The 22,660-nt window shown below is 34.9% G+C and overlaps 1 protein-coding gene across 3 annotated transcripts in view; it reads left to right on the top strand.

The window, feature by feature from the left end:
• Pbp95 (proximal sequence element A Pbp95) overlaps positions 1-22,660 on the top strand; it is a 353,207-nt gene that overhangs the window by 58,715 nt on the left and 271,832 nt on the right. For all 3 annotated transcript variants that reach the window (XM_090414954.1, XM_090414955.1, XM_090414956.1), the window contains exon 5: positions 3,991-4,069. In XM_090414954.1, coding sequence (XP_090271080.1) covers positions 3,991-4,069 — 79 coding nt within the window. The remainder of the gene's footprint in view (positions 1-3,990; positions 4,070-22,660) is intronic.

The following is a 22,660-nucleotide window of genomic DNA, read 5'->3' on the forward strand; positions in this document are numbered from 1 at the left end:
GAAATTCACTTCTCACTGAAGGCGAGATCTAGAATCTAGCCAAACCAAGATCACGGAATTGCATTTTAATCCCACTGTTGCTTGAAAGCTCAATTAACTGTTCTTTTTTTGATAACGAAAGGTCTTTCTCATGACTGTAAGCTTGAAATAGATCTAACCCACAGAAATTTTTATAAAATTTATTCAGAAAATATGTTTCAAAAGTCTGTTTCGGAATTTTGAGGTGGTCACAAGCCCTTTCCAGAATCTCAGAATCAACAAAAGATCATTTTCCACTAAAAAGGATTCTAATGTTGGAAAAGGTGCAAATTATCTGTCTTTTACATAAGTAATGCACAACACCAGTTTTTTTTTTTTTTTTCTTCCTCAAATGCCTTTATTTTGTCATAGGTATCAAGAACACTTAAAGAATTTCCCTGAAGGGAGAGATTTAGTTTCGAAAAAAATGTCTGAAAGATAGGATAGTGTTGATAACCATGCTTCGTCAACAAGGAGTGATGCAAAATTAGAATTACATTCATTTACAAACAATAAAACTTCGTGCCTTAATTGAAATAATCTTGTTAGTACTTTGCCCCTGGAAAGCCAGCGAATTTCAGAATGAAGCAAAAGTTGTATATATTCACTGCCAATTTCATCGCAGAGTACTGAAAGTTATTTCTAAATTTCTATAAAGTTATATATAACCTGTTATTTAATGGTCAAGCCTTAATAAAATTAACTAGCTTTACAGCCTTGTTAGCACAGTTTTAAATTCTCGTGGCATTCCTTTGGAGGCCAAACTTTTCCTATGTATGAAACAATATACCCGATTCATATCCAGAGCCACTTCCTTGACCATAGAAACAACCCCCAACTATGCTTGCCTCTAAGGGCACAAGCTCCATCCAAACAAAAGGTCATGCATTTTTTCCACTGGATCCCTTTGTGTATTATGTAATTATTGAGAGTGTGAGATATTTCTTCTCCAGTTGTTTGGGATGACAAAGTTCTACAAAACAGAATATCGTCATGAATGTTGTTGTTATGCACATATCTTACATAGCATATTAACTGTGCATCATCTATAATATCAGTAGTCTCATCTTTTGTAACGCATAATAAGGACTCTTAACTTTTTCGATTAACTGAGATTCTACATCACCTGCCATATCATTAATCTGTGACCTTGTCATTGAAAGAGGAATCACATCAACATCGTTTAGGAACTTGTTGCCAAACATAGTTTTTACCACATCTTTTATAGCTGGAAGTACTAAATTTTCCCCGATAGAATGAGGTTTCCCTGTTTTTGCTATGCGCAAACTTAAGAGATAGGATGCTTCCAATGTTTTGCTATTAATCGAATCCATGGCCAAAACCACATCTTTCCCATGATTTAATGTCCCTAAGCGTCGCTGAAAAAATTCAATTGACTTATTTTTCACATCACAATGTTTAGTTTCTAAATCTCGTTGGAGTTTCACAGGTTTCAGGCACTCGTTCGACAACACTTCATAACACCAAACACATTGAGTTTTCTGTTCACTTTCATCTCCACACTAAGTAAACCTGAATTCCAAATATGAACTGTTATATTTCCTACTGTATTTTTTCTTTGAACTGCTTGTTTCTTCTACTTTAATAGTATCAGATTTACTTGCTGTTACAACATGTGTATCACAATTATGGTTAGTATCATCTGTTTCATTTGCTCTTCTTTTCAAAGTCCTAGTTCTAAGCCACTTTTCCATTATTAAAAAATGTTTCCGAAAAATATATAAATTTATAAATACTGGTGTTAACTCACGACACACTTTGTCCAAGTATCATTTAGCACTTCTGAAGGTATACTGAGCCTTGGTTGAAGGAAGAAAACCTTCAGTAATAAAAATCAATAAACAACAAGCAATTGGTTGAAATGTGGATAACACATATTCACTTCAAACCTGACAAAACAGCAAGGGAAGATGGAAGCAATAAAACTATAATTGTTGTTCACTTCACCCCTCTTATTATTCGTCATTCTGCTGCTACAAATTATTGTAGTGCGAGAATGATGAGTAATAAAAGAGTGGTGAAGTGAATAACAATATAGTTTTATTGCTTCCGCATTTGAACATTCTGACACTATTTATTGTTTTTTTTTAGTCTCCGTTTGATTTCAATAATTTTTACTTATTTATTCAATTTTAATTTGTTTGGATAACTAAAAAATATATATTTATTTAATTAATTTGTCTGCCTGTCCCATCGTCGCAGACCACAGGTTGAGAAACACTGCCCTAGATGATTCTGACCACAATCCAGTGCTCATCTCCTCCCCCCATGCAACAACGCTTACACAGCCACTCCCATACAAGAGTAGTTTGGCATTATAACAGTCCCAAGTGGGACCGCTTCCACAATTTCTATCCCACATTTCCGTGGTTGGACTATTGCTTCCAGCTTTCCAACCCAAACATATGCACCGAACTTATTACCAAAGTAATCATCACCAGCATGAAAACATACATTCCCCACACTATTCCAAACTGCCATTCCCTAGCTAAACCCTGATTCTCCAAAAGATGTGCCAAGGATGTACAAATGAACAATCAAACATACCGTAACTGGCTCAAATCAAGAACCCCATCCTCCTTTAGAGCTTATACTGAAACCCGAAACAGATGCAAAAAAATACAATCAATCCCTCCAAAACAGAGTTTGAAAGATCAAAAAGTAGGAAACTAGCAGCCTGTCCTAACGGTAGCTGAGCCTTTTGGTCTCTCGCCAAAGCAGTCTGTTTCTTCTGCCCAACACTATTCCTATTTCTGTCATATCCAGATGGCTCTATTGCATCATCACCTACAGAAAAAGCCAGTCTTTTGGTTTCACATTTTGCTTCCAATGTGTGCATAACTGACAATGGTAAATCCCCCCCCCCCAACCATTCCAGTTGCCCAACATACAATGTCCCCTATATCCTTTTGCCAGGAAGAGATCAGAAAAATACTATCCAAATTAGATACAAAGAAGTCTCCTGGCCCTGATGGCATTTCTCCAATTGTCCTGAAAGTTTGTGCATCAGAACTGACTCCTAATCCTATGTTGCCTATATATACTTTCTTACTTCACTGCTGTCTATCTCACAACCTGGAAACTGGCCCATATTCAACCAATTCATAAGTAGCATGACAAGTCAGTACCATCCAACTACTGCCCTATCTCGCTTAACTCAGTCCTGTCTAAAGTAATGGAAAAAATTATCAATTCACAACTCCTACACTACCTTGAAGGCACCCACCTAATAAACAACCACCATACAGATTCTGTCACTGCCGATCAACAGGAGATCTGCTCACACATTTCACCCTCATTTCACCCATCTCTAGCCAAATGCTATGGAGACGTTTGACAAATCTCAAATGGTTGCACTTGATATCTCTAAAGCGTTTGACCGGGTCCGGCACAAAGGCTTACTAAGCATACTACCATCATTTGGACTCTCCCAGAACTTCGTTGGATTGCCAGCTTTCTGTCTGGATGCACACTGTGTGTGTGTGAGATGGTGGATGGCTCCTTATCCTCTCACCATTCAACTAATACTGGGATTTCACAAGGTTCTGTCCTCTCACCAACCCTCTTTCTGCAAATCTAAAAGATACTTATGCATTTTACAAAATATATGAAAATGAGAAATTCTGTTATGTTGTACCATAATTTTACATTGTGGTACAGCTGGTATGGTAGGAAGTCAGCGGAATAAATTTATATGGATTAAGAAAGAAATTAGTCAAAACACTAAATTATCTGTATACAAGACACTGTTCAAACCAATTTTCATTTATGAATCCAAGAACTTAATTATGTTGTGTCCTGTACATTCATTGAAGTACCACTGGGAGGTAATAATAATTTAATCCCACTTTACATAATTAGATGTTGCATTATAATTACTATCAAGAAAGTTAGAGTCTTATATTGGTATGCTATTATTATTAAGAAGCTTCTTATATACATTTTAAATAGCTTCCACCACCCAATGCAGATACGCAAATGAAAGAAAAGATGATTGTAACGGATGCTTATACTGTACCTTCCAAACCATGTAAGTGTTGTTATTTATTCTTCTTGATATGAGAACATTAATGTAAATTATTTTAAAATTTAAGCAGAGTAATATTCTCTATGAGTAAATGCAGCTGCTTTAGATTTAAATAGTGTTTCCATTTTTTCATCTTCACCTGAATGTACTAGGCTCAGTAACCAAATACAGCTATGACATTTGGCTTTATAGAAACCTAATTAATGCTCTGATACAGTGGTTGATTCTATCTACCTGATCTGCATGCCTGTAAAGTGAATATATTCTCTTGTCAGTTTAGAGTCTTATGGGATGAAAAACTTGCATTTCTGGTTAGAAAAATCCTGTCATTTTCTTCTGAGACCAGCTAACTCACTGGTATTCATTATATCATTGCATATTATATTATATATTTCCACATTTAAATTGTTCAATGACTTGTCTTAAAGTTAACAACTTTGATTTGGTCTCAATCCAGTTGTCATTTCTCAAGTTTATCTTCAGCAATTTTACATAACCTCTTTTTCAGGCATGCTTACATAGATTTGTCTAGGACATTCAGTAAGAATGTCTCTATAATTCATACATTCAGTTTTATAGCATTGTATGATGAGGGTCAACTTTCATATAATTTTTTATATTTTGTTCACTTGTACTAGCTCTCACTGGCACACATTTTTGCTTGTATTAGTGACATTCACCTTCTCACTTTTGAACTATAAATACTCAATAATACTTTTAAATAAATACAAACATGTTTTTAAATGTAACTATATCCCCATATTTTTTAAAAAACTGTAAAGTTTTGGTGTTAGTTTCATCATATTGAATTTAGAACCAAACATTGTGCAGGTCTTTAATTCTTTTCATGCTCATCTTGGAAGCATAACAGGATTAAAGCAGCTGCTATTTTCAAGCATCTGCAGTTGCCTGTGACATAATAATAGTAATGTGTGCATAATATTCTTCCATATAAAAAGTTTTTATCAGATTCACAGGTTTTCTGTTTCTTTGAATAGCTTTTTCAGGACCTTGTATAATTATAAATGTATTAAATGACAGCCATTTGTATAAGATATTGCATGCTTGGAAAGCTTAAAAAACCCATTAAGCTACTAAACCCACTAAATAAAATCATTAGCAAGAATGATTTTATTTAGTGCATGCAGTTAGTATATAACATATATAGCTCATAGTAAGTTTAACATAGTATCTCTCTTCTTCCAGTCTTTTTCATCCATATCAAATTACTGGATCATTGTAGACCAGATAAAATTAGCACGTTTGCACCAGGCAGTTTTTGCCATGTGAAAACCGCTGGCAGGACAAGCTTTAGCATATATATGTTGCTCCTACGTCAAGCACGCTCATTTTCACAAAGCTTATATGCATGTTAATAATTAGAAGAAACACACGTATAAACCACAGTGAAAATTATTTAATTGTAAATATTTCATCCTAAGTATCTTAGGACATCATCAGTACAGTATTTAAACAAAAATTAGGAATAACATACAGTTAGGGTGCATGATTACAGTAGAATCTCATGAAAACGTGCATAACGTGCCAAAGTAGTACAAAAAAAAAAAACGTTAATTATTTAACACAGTTTTGTATGATAATTTCCCATACTTTAGGAATAGTAAGAACGTCGTTGCGGTTTAGGTTTGGTCTGTGTAGTAGGGCTTCAGAACTTTCTTTGTATAAACGTTCATGTTTAAATATAGATCTATGTAAAAGTTTAGCCTTTTCCCAATGGATCCTATGGTTTGGATTTTCAATTCCGTGTTGAGAGAGGCCAGATTTCTGCGGTTTAAGAAGACGAATGTGGAAGAATGAAAGAAGAAGATCGAAACCAGTCTGGGTAGTGGCCCTTCCCCTAATGCATAGCAGAATACATGTCTGCAAGGAGATGTGCTTTGTATTATGGGAGATACTGAGACAAGGAGTGATGAGAGCTTGGTCCACCTTTGCTATGAGTTGCCAAGGGATGTACCACCTTACCTGAGTCCTGAAGATATTTTCAGGCACAAACTTTGTTTGCTTACACTTGGATAAAGGATTAAACTAAATTTATTATTTGTTATACATTTTGATTGTTGACATTTGGTCCTTTTTTACTAAATATAAGACATTTTCTTTGATTTTATTGGACCATGATTTTTTATATAAATATACGTATACAATCGTCAACCAGTTTCACCAGCTTGGGTCTGTCTGGCTTCTTCAGGATGAGAATGGTTACATTAACAGTAAATGCTACAACAGAAGAATGCAGTAACGACCTTAAAATCAGTTAAAAAAAATTAAAAAGGACGCTCGACATTAAGAGCATAAGATGTGGAGAATTAATCATTGTTAGTAGATCGCATTTTATAGTTTTTCACATAATTCAGTTCTACTAAACATAGTGAATTTATTAAGCTTTTCCAAATGTCTTTTAATATCCTGCCTTGATTCCTATTGACAAATCAAACTCACAATCTACTGCAAATCTACAGACACTGGACATTATCTTCATTTTAAATCTACTCATCATTGTGCACAAAAAGTTAGCATCATTCATATGCTCAAAAAACAGAGCAATAAATATCATCACAGAAGAAAAGGATGAGCTCTCACTCATATCATAAACTCTATCCAAAAATGGTTATTTACAAAATATAATTCAAAAGATTCTCTATAGAAACAGCCCACAGCGACAACCTCAAGTGACACAGTCACATCGTCCATCGTCATACCTTATGCACGCTCAGTCTCCAACAAAATAGCAAAAATCACGAAGTCTTTCAACATCAGGGTTGCCTTTATATCTATTTTAATTATATGGCACATGTTAAGATCTCCTAAGGACAGCATAGCTTTCTACAAATACGCAGGAATATACAATATCCCATGTTCCTGTGGACTGAACTATGTAGACCAAACATCACAAAGTATAGAAATCCGAAAAAAAGAACATAGCAGAGATATTAACAACAACAGAACAGATACCTCAGGATTATACGTTGGTTATGCATTTCTAAGTCACTTAGTGAATTGAACAACGTAGATCCAAATATAAATTAGACAGCAAATATCAGAATTTTTGAACGCAAGGACTACATCCGGTTTCACAAGTACAGCCATTCTAGTCTTGTAGACCATGCTCTGGATACACACCACAGAATACAGTGGAAGAAAGCTACAGTAATACACCGTAGCAAATACAAATTCAAAAGACTATTTATGGAATCAGCCTCAGCCCTTAGAAACTCTCCAAACCTCAACAAATTTGGTTGTATGTGACTGCCCCAAATTTGGGAGGCATACATCAGCAGACCTTCAGCCCAATGGCCAAGAACACCTACTTAGCCCGCTAGAGGGCACCATCAGGACTTCTAGGAGAACGATAGCTTCATATCTTCATTCTCAGTTACTGTGTTGTAGTGCCTGCGTGCACGTGCCTTTTTGTAAGTTCCTTTTGAAAATGGCAACGTGGCGTTGCCGAAATATTGGAAATATTTATTAAAGTATAATTTAATTTACATTCGGATCTACATTGTTCAATTCCCTAAGTGATTTAGAAACCTCAGGATTAGCCCATCATTTCTCAATTTTGAACCATTCCATTGATTGGGACAACAGCTCCATGCCGTACATTGAAGAAGATTTCAAATATAGAAACTTTAAAGAAGCTGCAGTGATACTCCGTACAAGAGACAATCTCAATAGGAATCAAGGCATGATATTAAAAGACATTTGGAAAAGCTTAATAAATTCACTATGTTTAGCAGAAATGAATTACACAAATAAAACGCAATCTACTAACAATGATTAATTCTCCACGCTTTATGCTCTTAATGTCACGCATCCTTTTCAATTTTTTAAACTGATTTTAGGGTCGTTACTGCATTCTTCTGTTTAGCATTTAATGTTAATGTAACTATTTTCATCCTGAAGAAGCCAGACAGACCCAAGCTGGCGAAACTGGTTGATGATTGTATACATATATTTATATAAAAAATCATGGTCCAATAAAATCTAAGAACATGTCTCATATATAGCTGTTTTTTTGGAACTGACAATTTGAAAGGGGTTGTTGGGAGAAATGTGGCTAGTTAGCTGCTATGTTTAGTGTTATACGATAAATCTGTTTTATTGCATGCATGTAACAGTCTGTGGGAGGAGAGTGTTTTTCCATTATAAGTGTAATTAGAGCCAACTGAGACAACACTCATAATAGGAAATCACTCTCCTCCCACAGACTGTGCTACAGGCATGCAGTAAAAGAGATTTATTGTATAACACTAAACATAGCAGCTAACTAGCTACATTTCTTCTAACAACCCCTTTCAAATTGTCAGTTCTAGAAAATACATATAATAGCTGTTTACAATATGATCATTGGATACAGAAAGCACTCAATTTATGTAAAGCCAAAAGAATATCCAAATATATATATTGAAATCAGTTTGAATTGCATTTGAAATATTTGATATAATCCAAACACTTCACAAATGCAAATTTTAAATAAATAAAAAAATTTAAATGAAAAATTTAAATGAAAGAAAATAATATGTGAGATATATTATTGATTAGAAAGATGAGTCACTGACAAATAAAAAAAAAAGATGAATGTAGGATGCCCAAAGGTGGGATTAATTCTGATAATTATCGGATATTATGTAAACTATTACTGCATAGAATGTATACTGATCCTCAGTAATCAAAAGAAAATTCTTAGAAAATGAAGCAAAATATAAATAAAACAGAGAAATAAATACACATAATAAGCACAACAAATTTTACAAATTCCATCAACCCAGTGTATTCCTGCAAGCCTGAATGAATCACCTCATCAGCATTATTAGGTCATTGAATTAGCCCCTCCCTATAGTTTTTACTGAACTACCAAATGTATACGGTGGCCGTTTATTATTGGTTAGTTATTTATACTTTGCAAACAAATCCCTTTCCCTTTCTTTGGCAGTGTTTTTTTAATTATGTTGTCATAAATTCACTTATGCATGTCTAGAGTTTATAGGATCACATGAATTTGCTCCATCCAACAACTTACAGGACACAATATCACAAATGTTAATTAGTAATAATTTCTTTGCCAGTAATGAAGGTTTTTCTACTCATGCTTTCTCTTTCCTTTACATTTCCCATTATCACATGGCTTATTAATGATAGTTCACATATTTACACATTTGAGTAATTCAAATATACTAACCAAATATAGCATTTTTCTTTATTATTGTTTTCTAATATATCCTAAAACAAACACATTGCTCCCCTCCCTCCCCCCAATGCAGATTTGGTTACAATTAAAGAACCGTTACGAGTAGTGCATCCGCCAAAACACAAAGCACAAAAATTTCTGCTGAACACAGTATTTTTTCTTGTCCTGTCAGATAGTTAGGGTGACAGCAATAGTACTATGATCGTCCTGATGTGAACATGTTTTAAAGTACTATCATTACATTGCATTATATTGGAATGCATATTATAAGGTACTTCTTTGAATATTCTTATGTTTGTATGCAGTGCAATATGTGGTATTTTTGTCTCTTCCCAGGAAACATTACATTTTTTATTTACATTACAATTGCTTATCCTGATCTTGACTTCTATGATCTAGATTTTTTTTCCAGTGCCTTTGTTCACATCTGCAACCTTTCTTTTTATCTATCTCTCTCTCTCTCTCTCTCTCTTTGTATATCTGAAGTATCAAATATTGCATGTGTCAATTTCATAAATACTGGTTTCTTCATTAGTGTATGTAAATTTTGTGATCATAGAATGGAAGAAAGAAACTTTAAGTGCATGAAAGCACTTTAATTCCATTTTAATTCTATTTAAAATATGTGCTATTATCATACTCTATGTATAGAAATTTATAACTATGGTGATATGCAATATCCCTTTAGTTGTGAGCTCATATTGATTGGTATTTGTTGGTGCCTAATTCTATTAATGTAATTCTTTTTTGTGTTGTTGTTAACTGAGATGCCATATGCCTATCACATAAGGTACATATGACACTTTTCTCTGTTCTGTGCAGTATAATGATCCAAATAATACAGCAGTGTTATCAGCCCCGACTGGTGGTGTGTGCGAAGTGTGCAATATGCACAGACACCGCAGAAGAAAAGGCGCCTAAAAGATGTCAAAAAATATGAGATAAGAGTTTAAACGAACAACGAATGGTACAGAGTGATACATATAATTATGAATGTACATCGTCTTCTGTTCGGGCCCCTTCAGATCTTCCCAGAAACAAACAAATAAATTTTGAAATTGTATCCTGGACCCGATTATATCACTGTAATTTTTTATTAAAATTTACGAAAATATACCTAAAATAGTTCTTCTTTATTTTTTGATGTGTCATAAATCAACTTATGATTAATTGTTGAATTCCATGTAAGGGCTGTGTCCTAATTTTAATTGGATCAGATGCATGTGGTCTGGCCCTAAAAGTCGGCTTACTACTGATAACTCATTCTTCTCGACATTCCAGCCTGTTATATTAGTGGGCTGTTAGGGCAGCGTCAGCGACACAAAATAATCGGCGAATTCTCGAGTCCAATGCGAAACATTCTTGTAAAATTCTCTTATCTATTTTCGTTGAATCTTCCTGAGAGAACTAAGTAGGCTAGTATTTCGTAACATTTCCAGAGAGAGAACATTTTCTAAATTCCAATTAATAAAGAACTACCAGTGATCAAGCATGAGTCAAGAAAAACTAAATGGTTTGGCACTAATTTCAATAGAAAATAATATTGCTCAGTCTATCAACATTGATGTACCGTGACAGGATTTCACTAAAATGAAAGCCAGACGAGTCCCTTTTAGCAAAATTAAAATGATACCATTCAAATATGTAAATAATATTTGAATAAATCTCTTAACTTTATATTACTATTTTATATTATTTTGAAAATTTATAGAACTTGAAAAAATTTGTATAAGCAGGACTAATCCTTAGGTAACATTATACTGTAAAGCGGTTTTCATTTGTTTTTCATTTCCTGTTCATTTTATTCACACTTTATTCAAAAAAAACTTTTTTGGAAGGGTGTCGAACATTAATCGCACACACAAGATAAATACTATGCGCCGGTCCTGAGTGTTATCTTCAAGTCATGTGCCAACTTAATCCTGGGATGTAATTGGGTAATGCATTTTGAACGTATATATTTCTTTTTGTGTTCCTACCCATTATATATATGCCTAATCTTTTTTGTTTGTTTGTTTATATGTAGTAATTAAATTGTGTTTGTTGCTCCAAAGACTATATGTTGACAAAATAACAATAAAAAAAAAAATTACAGGTCAGATTAGATTCTATACTAAGGAAGAAAAAAATGTTAGTAAGAATAAAAAATGTCACACACTGAATGCAATACAAACCAGGTTAAAATAAAATGACTAACATTAATATGTTTCACCACACTACTCAAACGATTTATCATGAATGAAACAGACTATGTGAGAGAGGGAGAGAGGCGTTATATTAAACTTATTAACAGTGAACCCTTTGTATAATACATAAGTCATCACTTGTTTCCAAATATGAACTGAAAAATCATTCTTGTTCAAGAATGGATTTATATTTCTTATTCTGATTTTAAAAAAAATATCAGTTGTTTTATTAAATTAACAGTGAACTATTAATTTAATAAAACAACTTTGAGTAAAATGATACCATACAGATATTATTGAAAACCATAGTTGTGGATTTTAAAAAAAAAAAAAAAGCTATTTCATTTAAAAGTAAATGTTTAATAGGATTGTACTTTTATCCAAGTTAAAAAGTTTCTTTGTTATTCCAAAAGAATTTGGAATAACAAAAAAACAAGAAACTGTTTGACTGGCATAGGATATATGAACAGCTTCGAATTATATGAATAAAAATATTAATGTGTGTCCTCTGTGATCATTCAGGGAACCAAGTATTCATTTGTGGTTGGGATGACTGAATGGATACTCTGTTTTGCAACCAAGAAGCTGCTGGTATAAATCCAGCTATAGTATGGATGTTTCTTAAACCTTCACATCACTTGGTGCAAAGCTACCATCTAGCTTGTTGGGGTCCTGATATAGCCTGGAAAATATGTATAAGATAGGTTTAGTGGTTAGTCATAATAGTGCTTCACAGTATAAACAACACTGTACAAAACAGTAATTAATTAATTAATTTATTTATTGAATTTGATAATATTTTGCTCATTTTCTAATAAGTATCATCGTTGCACAAAGTACAACTGTAGTATATGCACAGCACTCAACTAGATTGTTGCAGAAACATTTCAGATTGTAACTGAAAAGAAACTAATGTCCTTACAAGGCACTATCTCCGGGCTATAACAACAAAGTTATACTTGGAGAAGTCAGGCTAAATGTGGTCTTAGAATGACTGTCTCCTAGATCTTTGGCTAATTAATGCAGCCATAATTGTTTATGTTGAGGAGAGCCTCATAGTTGATGCTGATCTGTAAATAGTCTTCCAGACCTATAGCAATTTCTGTGCATCTCAGTTGCCTTCTCCATTCAGTCCTGTGCAAAGGAATGTCCAGATCATGGTCTGCCAGCCCTGACTTGCCATACACGTGACCACAAATATAGTTTTTGGGTTCTTTAAGGCAGATGTTAACAGATCTCCCAGTCTTTCCAAAGTGGGCTAAGCTGCAGGTACAGGGAACTTCATACATCCCAGGATGTGCAAGAGGATTAAGCTGATCCTTTGGAGAATGGATGAAGATAGCTACTAGATAGCTTTTCAGATGTACCCTTGAACGTATTGGATGGGGAATAGTTTTGCTATGTTCTTTTGTGCTGGTTGCAGTATTTTGGCAGTATCTTATAAGGGCCGTGTAGCCATTGGCTAAAAAAATGTATTACAAAGATACTTGAGTTCAGTTTCAAGGGTTGTATCATTCAGACAAATAGCTCTGACTGTATGTGTAGGTGTTATGTGAGGTTGCCATAACTGTTGGGATAGATCGCTTATGTAAGTATCTTCCTGTATGTGGGTTTCTGTGAACAGAAAAAGATAATGAATGTTGGGTAGCAGTGTCAGTAATGTGTTTAGGAAAGAAAGATGCTTGTTAGTTTCTTTTTCTATAGTGAAGTAAGGTTTTTTTTTTTTTTTTGGATGTTGACTATTTAAAAGTACTAAAAATGTGTGTAATGCATGTAAAGAGGCTATAAAGAAACATAATAAGATGAGATTAAAAATGCTGTAGGACTCATTACCCAGAAAATACTGAGAACTATATAGTAACTGCAGTACTGCAGAAATTTAGCTAGTAAGATACTGCATTGAGAGAAAAGACTAGAAGAGAAAAAAATTAATTGAAGAAATTGAGGGTAACACAAATAATTCAATAATTCACATTTCAGATGCAGAGAAATATTTAAAAGGGGTGTTTTTTTTATGTTGCTCTCAACCGCAAAAGATTGTTTGTAAACCTATGGTACACTTATGCTGTGGATGGGCTAAGGATTTTTTTCTATTTTTATCAATCATATTTTTATTTTTTGTATTTTTAATTTATTTTTTACATAGTCTGGAAACCCTGCTCTAGAGACCAAACACAGAACTCTTTCAAGCTACTTCAGACCTCTAATAAGCAGGGCAGTGGTTTCATACTGAGTGATGAAATTCATCTCCCATGAGATAAACCACAAATACTGGCTAATAACCAAGTAGATTTAATTACCTGAGAAAAAGAAACTTGAGGAATTCAGACATTATGTGGTTTTCCAGATGGAAGCCTTACACCTGGTATATGACATTTAGAAGAAAATGGTGAAGAAGTCACAATTGTTGAACTATCGCTGATTGAAGTAGAGAATATTATTAAAGTACTAAAAATAACAAGGCGGCTGGTGAAGAAAGTGAATATCGGAGAAATACCCTTAACAACTGAAATTAATGAACTTATGAAGCTAATATGGCAAAGAGAAGAAATCACAATGGGCCATATTATGTCCTGTTTTTTGAAAAAGGAGACCATATGATTACCATGAACTACACAATACTATCTACACTTATCTGGGAAATAATTCTTTGTTTCAAATATCTTTGGACATTATCAGTTTGGCTTCTGCCAAAAATAGTCATCAGCTAGTCATATTTTCATGCTCTGACAATTGAAGAATTACATCTAGTATTTATGGAAAATATAAACAAGCATTTGATGGTATATGTCAAATTGCAACAAAGTAAGAATTAGACTTTTAGAGTACTTTTTCTTCTTTGAGTGCTATTTCCTATCGGAAGTCGGCGACCTCCTTGGTAAATTTTGAGCGATCCTCAGCCACTCTAAACAGTCCCTCAGAGCTCATGCCAGTCCACTGTCTGATGTCTACCAGCCAAGATTTTCTTTGTATTCCTTGTCCTCTTCTTCCATTTATCTTCCCCTTTATAAGCAATTGAAGTATTTTATATTTTTCATTATGAAGTAGGTGACAAGATATGCAGTTTTCCTTCTTTTTATGATATTTAAAAGTTCACGTGATTTCCCCATTTGTTCCAGTACTTCCTTATTGGATGTTTTTTTGCTGTATGTGGGGTTTTTAACATTCGTCTGTATAACCACATCTCAAAGGCTTCAGGTTTTTTTTATTGATGTTGTCTTAAGGTTTAAGTTTCTGCACCGTACAGCAGTATAGACCATACGTAGCATTTAATCATGCGTGCTCTAAGTTCAAGTTGTAGTTACACAGTGTTGATTTCATCAGGAGAAAATTTTTTCTTGCCATTTCAATTCTAACTTTTATTTCCATTTCTGGATTGCATTCTTCATTTAACCAGCATCCGAGATATTTAAACTTTATCACGCTTTCTATTCGTTTCCCATTTAAAGAAAGTGATGAATTAAGAATTGGTTTCTTGCTTATGACCATGAATTTAGTTTTGGTGATATTTATTTTTAATCCCATTTTTTCACTCTCTTCATTCATTAGTTCCAGAAGATTTTGAAAATCCTGAATATTGTCAGCCAGGAGAGCTGTGTCATCAGCATAGTGGATGTTGCTGATGATTTCACCATTTCCATTAATCCCTTCCTCTCTTCCTTTTAAGATTTTTTGAAATATTGCTTCTGAGTATATGTTAAAAAGAAGAGGTGACAGCACATATCCTTGCCTTACTCCTCGTTTGATGTTAATGGGGTCTGTAATAATGTCATCAACTTTGAACAGGTGCCTTTTGGTTCCAATATAAGTTTTGAATGATCCTGATGTCTTTACCATCTAATCCAATTCTCTTTAATAGTGCAATCATTTTAGTATGTTGGACTTTATCAAATGCTTTCTCAAAGTCAATGAAGCAAATGAATACTTCCTTGTTTTGATCAATACATTTTTGTAATAAGATTTGACAGCAGAAAAGAGCCTCTCTTGTTCCCAAACCATTTCTAAAGCCGAACTGGGTATCACTGATGGTGTCTTCACATTTTCTATATATTCTTTTTTTGAATTATTTTCAGGAACATTTTGAGAACATGACTCATTAGGCTGATCATTCTATAGTCATTACAAGTTTTTGCATTTGCTTTTTAGGTAGCATGATGAAGGTTCGACTGTAACCAGTCTTGTGGGAATATGCCTGTATCGTAGACCTTATTAAATAGCTTTACTAATATAGCAATGTTGTCACCTTCTAATAACTTTACTATTTCTGCTGGTATTCTATCAGGGCCTAAAGCTTTACCATTTTTAGCCAAGTTCAGTGCACATTCTACCTCTGATCTTAGAATGCATGGACCGTCCATCTGTTCATAAGTATTTTCTGGTTTCTGTCTGTTATCAGAAAAGAGTTCTTCTACATATTTCACCCATTCTTGTATTTTGTTATCTTTTTCGGATATTATTTCTCCCTTTTTGTTTCGAAGGACGCATAGTTGTTTTTTCTTAAATATACCTGAGGTCTCTTTCAGCTTTTTGTGTAGATTAAAACTGTCATGCTTTTCTTGTAGAATTTCAATTTCTCTACATTTTTCATTCATCCAGATTTCTTTTGCTTCTTTGATCTTGCCTTTAATTATTTTTTGAATCTCTTTATATTTTGTTGGACTGTGATTTTTATATGATCCGCATTGATCCATGAGAGAAAGAATTTCGTCAGTTAACCAATCTTTCTTTTTTACTGCTCTATCAGGACACAAGATATTGGTACATTTCTCTATGAAGACAGATTTTAATTTGTCCCATGATTCATCAACCCTCATGATGTCATCATTCTTGATTAGTGCTATCTCTCGATTCAGATCTTGACTCAATTTGTTTCTTATCTCTGGGTTTTTTAACTTTCCTAAATTAAACCTTTTTTGTTGATGTTTCTGAAGTATAGCTTTCAGTCTAATTTTTAACACTGTCACCAGTAGATTATGATCAGAAGCAATATCCGGACTAGAATAGGTTTTTATGCTCTTTATGGAACTTTGAAATCGTTGATTAATTAGCAAGTAATCAATTTGGTTTCTGACTATATTTGTATTATTATCTTGTGGTGTTTGCCAAGTATATAGCCTTCAGGATGGTAGATTAAACCATGTGTCTGTGAGTATTAGCTCCTCTCCTGGCAGAATTGAATAAGACTGTCTCCTCTCTCATTTCTTGTTCCCAGTCCATGTTCGCCAACTATATCTCCACTTCTTCCTTTCCCAACTTTAGCATTGAAATCACCCATGACGGTGTTAATATCATGTTTTTTGTGTTTTTCATTAGTTCTTTTAATTGGTCATAAAATTCTTCAATCTCGGTATCATTCTTGTCAACAGTAGGGGCATAGACCTGTATGAGATTAATATCTAGTGGTTAACCTTTTAGTTTTAATAATATCATCCTAGGGGATGAAGCTCAACAGTGACTTATTGGCATCTTTGTTTAATATTATTCCAACTCCATTTTGATGGTTGTATTCACTACTTCCAGAGTAGGACATTGTCATATCATTAACTTGAGTTTTGCCTGATCCTGGCCACTTAACTTCACCCATTCCTAAAATCTCAATTTCAAGTCTTTTCATTTCCTGAATAGCATTTCTTAGCTTACCTGCTTCGTACTGGGGTCTGACATTCCAAGTTCCTAGTTTTAGTGAATGCACCATTTTGAGCCCGGAGATTCTTTGCACCCCTCTCCCATTTAACGGACGCCAGGAACTTGTGGCCATTTGTGTAGATTTGCTCGCCATGGTGGTTGGTCTGGAGAGAATAGAGCAGTAGTTTCTCCATTTGCTTTCTGCTCCGCAGTATTATAGACGTACACAATAAACTGTATTGCCATCTGCAGTTTTCTAATCACAAGCTTTACCACCATCATGAGACTTCAACCTTGTGTCAGTACTGACAAAGCTGCTTCCCTTTGTCAGAGGATTGAATCCTTTAATTTTCCTTGTAACTCTAGGTAGGGACCCTAACCAGGTACTGACAGCAGCTGAGCTCGAGTTGTTTATAGATGTCTGCTCCTCTGAAGATTCTTCAGCACATTTCACCGTTGGGATATGAATCCTCCTCCGCTAATTTGTCCATTGTTCTTCACAGAGGTCCGTTAGCATCCTTGTAGGGAGTGTACCCTACGGAAGGTCCCAGGGAGCACAACGGGGACGTGGACTTGCCTCACTTCCCAAAGTAAGGAATTGGCTTTTAGAGTACTAAAGAAGTATATAAATATGATAATTATGTAATTGGTACACATTCTTCAAGGTACATTTCTTACACCAGTATTCATCAATTTTTAAAATAAAATCTGCTTTGTCAAGGAGTGGTGCTCTCTTTCTTACTGACTCTGTCAACACTAGCATTTGAAGCAGTAATTACAGACTGAAATGAACAAAGGAGAATGGAAATGAATGAATGGGAAGAATATCCTATTAGCTTATGCTGATGATGATATTATCATTGGAGATTTGCCAGGATGTTATACAAACTACATCTAATTTAATAAAGGGAAGTAAGGAAGATCTTGTCATAAATAAGGAAAAAACTTAAATATATATGCATTTCAAGGATCCATCAGGACAGATCCAACTTAGTGGTTGATAATTATATTGATCAAGTGAATAAATTTAAATATTCACTTGATCAATATAATTATCAAGTAGAAGGCAACATTAATAGCCACATTGTGATATGCATCAAGAGCTAGAACAGATAATTGAGGATGCCAGTCATAGATATTTTGCAGCTTTACACCTTCTAAAATTTGGAGTATTATCAAGAAAATCCAAAGAAAAGTTCTATTTAAGTTATCTATGCCTATTGTTAGTCTGTGTCTGTGAAACATAGTCAGTAACAAAGGGATATACATTAGTCATAGTATATTAAGGATATACTATGACTAATGCTGGTCTAAAGGAAGGTGTATATGACTGCATCCCTAAAATTAGAATAACATTTATAAAAGTTATTCTAACTTTAACTTTAATTCTAATAATTCTAAGGAGTTATTTAGAGGAGGAATAAGACTTTGAAGCATGAGCTGCATGAAAAGACAATGATATTGATCCAGATGTGAAAAAGGTGAACAGTCTCAAGAGGAGTATAAAAAGCAAATATATTCAGTATACACTTGCAATGCATCTTCAACTTACCATACATATGGGAAACAGGATGTACAATTCCAACAAGAAAAGTTGAACACAAATGGCACATTAAATTCCTTTGCTATGGTAAAACAGGTCTGTCAGATTATGCACTCCATACATGTCACAGAATTAACTGGAAAAGCATCAAGTCCCTACACTTCACCAAAACCTGGTTTAAAAAAAAAAAAAAAATCAAGGAATCGTGTAAGATGCTGATTCATCATCTTAATCTCAACAAGATTGATGAATTAGTAATATGAAGAATTTGGAAGACCCACTGCAACTAATATAATATTCAGAACATGACAGCAGAATCCCAACACAAGAAAACCTTAAGATAACAGGACTGTAGAGATACATTTGATGCAGTTAATTACATTTGATGCAGTTCTGCTGTGATTTTTTTATATATATATATATATATTTTTTTTTATAATCATCGGTATGTTATAATACTTAGGTATATAAAAAAAAAGATTTCTGTATATTTTAAAATTTACTTTTTATCTATGTATGTATTTTTTTTTTAATTTAATTTTATTTTTATTATTTTATTTATTTATTTATATTTTTTTTTTTACCAGAGGCCAGGCTAGCATAAACGAATAACAAAGTAGTTAGATTTAGGTTACTTTTGTCTACTGTCATGTTGCTTGTGTCGTGTTCATATGCATGTTTTCCTGATGACTGTACTGTGAAACATCAAGTGTTATTTGATTAATTATAAGTAATTGCTCTAACACGTGTTTTTGTCTCCATAACCCTACACATCCTACACAAGGATTGCTGACCACCTGTAACTTTGAAAGAACAAAATGTATTTATATTGAGATTCTGCAATATCCTAAGACCCTCCACATTAAGGTTATTCTTCCATAGTCATTCTTCCTCTTACTTCTCACATAATGAAAGAAGTCTTTGGGATTTCCTTTGGCCTACTCATCTAGTTTCTTCTCGTAATCTGATTTTGCCTTACTTTCCATGCTGGTCACCTTTCTTGCCTGACTCTTGTACTGTTCATGAACTTGCTGGTAACATTTCTCCTTATATACCCGCTACAACAATTTATTTTTTTCTCGTAGACAGGCTTATACGTTGGTTATGCATTTCTAAATAACTTAGGGAATTGAAACAACGTAGATCCGAATATAAATTAAATTATATTTTAATAGATGTTTCCGATATTTCGGCAATGTCACATTGCCATTTTCTAAAGGAACTTATAAAAAGGCAGGTGCACTTAGGCAATAACAATACAGTAACTGAGAATGAAGATTTGAAGCTATCGTTCTCCTAGAAGTCCTGATGGTGTCCTCTGGCGAGCTAAGTAGGCATTCTTGGCCGTTGGGCTGAAGGTCTGCTGATGTATGCCTCCCAAATTTGGGGCAGTCGCATACAACCAAATTTGTTGAGGTTTGGAGAGTTTCTTAGGGCAGAGGCTGATTCCATAAATAATCTTTCGAATTTATATTTGCTCCGGTGTATTATTGTTGCTTTCTTCCACCGTATTCTGTGGCGAGTATCCAGAGCATGGTCTGCAAGACCAGAATGGCTATACTTGTAAAACCGGATGTAGTCCTTGTGTTCAGAAATTCTGATATTCGCGGTCCTGCCTGTTTGGCCAAAGTACGACAGTTTACAACTGCAAGGGACCTGGTATACACCAGGTAGGTCTAGGGGAAGTGGTTGGTCTTTGGTAGAGCGGATAAGGGATGCCAATTTTCTGTAAGGCCTGTAACAGGAGGTGAGGTCATGTTTTTTTAGAATTTTGGTAATTTTTTCTGAGGTGCCTCGGATGTAGGGAATGGTGATGGATTTAGAGTAATCTTTTTTGTGGAGGGGGGCTGTGGTTTGTAGGTTTTAATATATTTTTTTGGATTTTTTTTTGGGGGGGGGAATGAACTAAATCACATCCTCAACACTTTCTCAGCCATTGGCTGAGAAAGTGTTGAGGATGTGATTTAGTTCAGTGTTAAGGGCTATGTCGTTAGAACAGATTAGTTTAGCCCTGTTGTATAGTGTTTTTACCACTCCATATTGTTGTGATGGGGGGTGGTGGGATTGTTGGTGGATGTATCTGCCTGTATGGGTGGGTTTTCTGTAAATTGAGAAAACCAAAGTTCCATCAGGCTGGCGGGTGACTAGTGTGTCTAGGAAAGGGAGGCAGTTGTTTTCCTCTTTTTCCAGGGTGAACTTGATTCTGGCGTGTTGGTTGTTTAAGTGTGTAAGGAAGGAGAGGAGTGTTTCAGAGCCATGTGGCCAAATAGCGAACACATCATCAACTTAGCAAAGCCATATAGTTGGTTTTTGTGGGGCAGAGGCTAAGGCTTTTTCCTCAAAGGTCTCCATAATGAAATTGGCCAAGGGTGGTGAGAGTGGTGAGCCCATGGCTATCCCCTCTATTTGTTTGTAGAATTTTTCCTGCCAAACGAAATAGCCTGAGTTCATTGTGAACTGAAATAGGGCTGAGATATCGGGGGAAAATTTAGCTTGGATTAGCTCTAAAGTTTCCTTGAGTGGGACATTTGTGAATAAGGAGGAGACGTCGAAGCTGACTATTATGTCAGTATGTTGGAGTGTAAGGTTTTCTATGCTGGCTTTGAAGTGGGCTGAGTTTTTTATGTGTGATGGTGTGTTGCCAGTATAGTGTGTGAGCTCTTTGGCCAAATGTTTAGCTAATTTGTATGTGGGGGAATCAATGCGGTTTTAATCTGTTGGTAACTTCTACAGGCCAAGAAGTGACTTTCTTAAGGAGCCAGTGAAATTTTCTAATTTGTGAGTTGGTGGGATTATAATTGCTAGGGAGGTAAGTAGCCTGATCTAATAGAAGAGCATTCAGCTTACCTTTGTAGTCCTTTTGGTTAAGTACTACAGTTGCATTTCCTTTATCCGCTTTGGTGATAACTAATTCTTTATTATTTCTCAATTCCTGTAGGGCTTTAAATTCCTTGTTGGATATATTGGTTTTGGGTGGTTTTGCTATGGAAAGGACACAAGCAACGACATAGCCCTTAACACTGAACTAAATCACATCCTCAACACTTTCTCAGCCAATGGCTACCCCCCCCCCCCCCCCAAAAAAAAAAAAAATCCAAAAAAAAATATTAAAACCTACAAACCACAGCCCCCCTCCACAAAAAAGATTACTCTAAATCCATCACCATTCCCTACATCCGAGGCACCTCAGAAAAAATTACCAAAATTCTAAAAAAACATGACCTCACCTCCTGTTACAGGCCTTACAGAAAATTGGTATCCCTTATCCGCTCTACCAAAGACCAACCACTTCCCCTAGACCTACCTGGTGTATACCAGGTCCCTTGCAGTTGTAAACTGTCGTACTTTGGCCAAACAGGCAGGACCGCGAATATCAGAATTTCTGAACACAAGGACTACATCCGGTTTTACAAGTATAGCCATTCTGGTCTTGCAGACCATGCTCTGGATACTCGCCACAGAATACGGTGGAAGAAAGCTACAGTAATACACCGGAGCAAATATAAATTCGAAAGATTATTTATGGAATCAGCCTCTGCCCTAAGAAACTCTCCAAACCTCAACAAATTTGGTTGTATGCGACTGCCCCAAATTTGGGAGGCATACATCAGCAGACCTTCAGCCCAACGGCCAAGAATGCCTACTTAGCTCGCCAGAGGACACCATCAGGACTTCTAGGAGAACGATAGCTTCAAATCTTCATTCTCAGTTACTGTATTGTTATTGCCTAAGTGCACCTGCCTTTTTATAAGTTCCTTTAGAAAATGGCAATGTGACATTGCCGAAATATCGGAAATATCTATTAAAATATAATTTAATTTATATTCGGATCTACGTTGTTTCAATTCCCTAAGTTATTTAGAAATTTATTTTTTTGCAGCTCATGTGTAATGATACTGCTCATCCATCCTCTTACCTAATTTATCTTCTTTACCTTAGGTATACAATGTAATATTGCTTCTTCTAGATGCCCCTTAACTCATCTCCTATGCACTATTAACATCCCTCCCTTGAATGAAGCTGTATTAAGCCTC

Source organism: Typopeltis vanoorti, chromosome 26 (assembly GCF_054136105.1).
Source record: "Typopeltis vanoorti isolate ZY-2024b chromosome 26, IOZ_Tvanoo_1.0, whole genome shotgun sequence".
Lineage (NCBI taxonomy): Eukaryota > Metazoa > Arthropoda > Arachnida > Uropygi > Thelyphonidae > Typopeltis > Typopeltis vanoorti.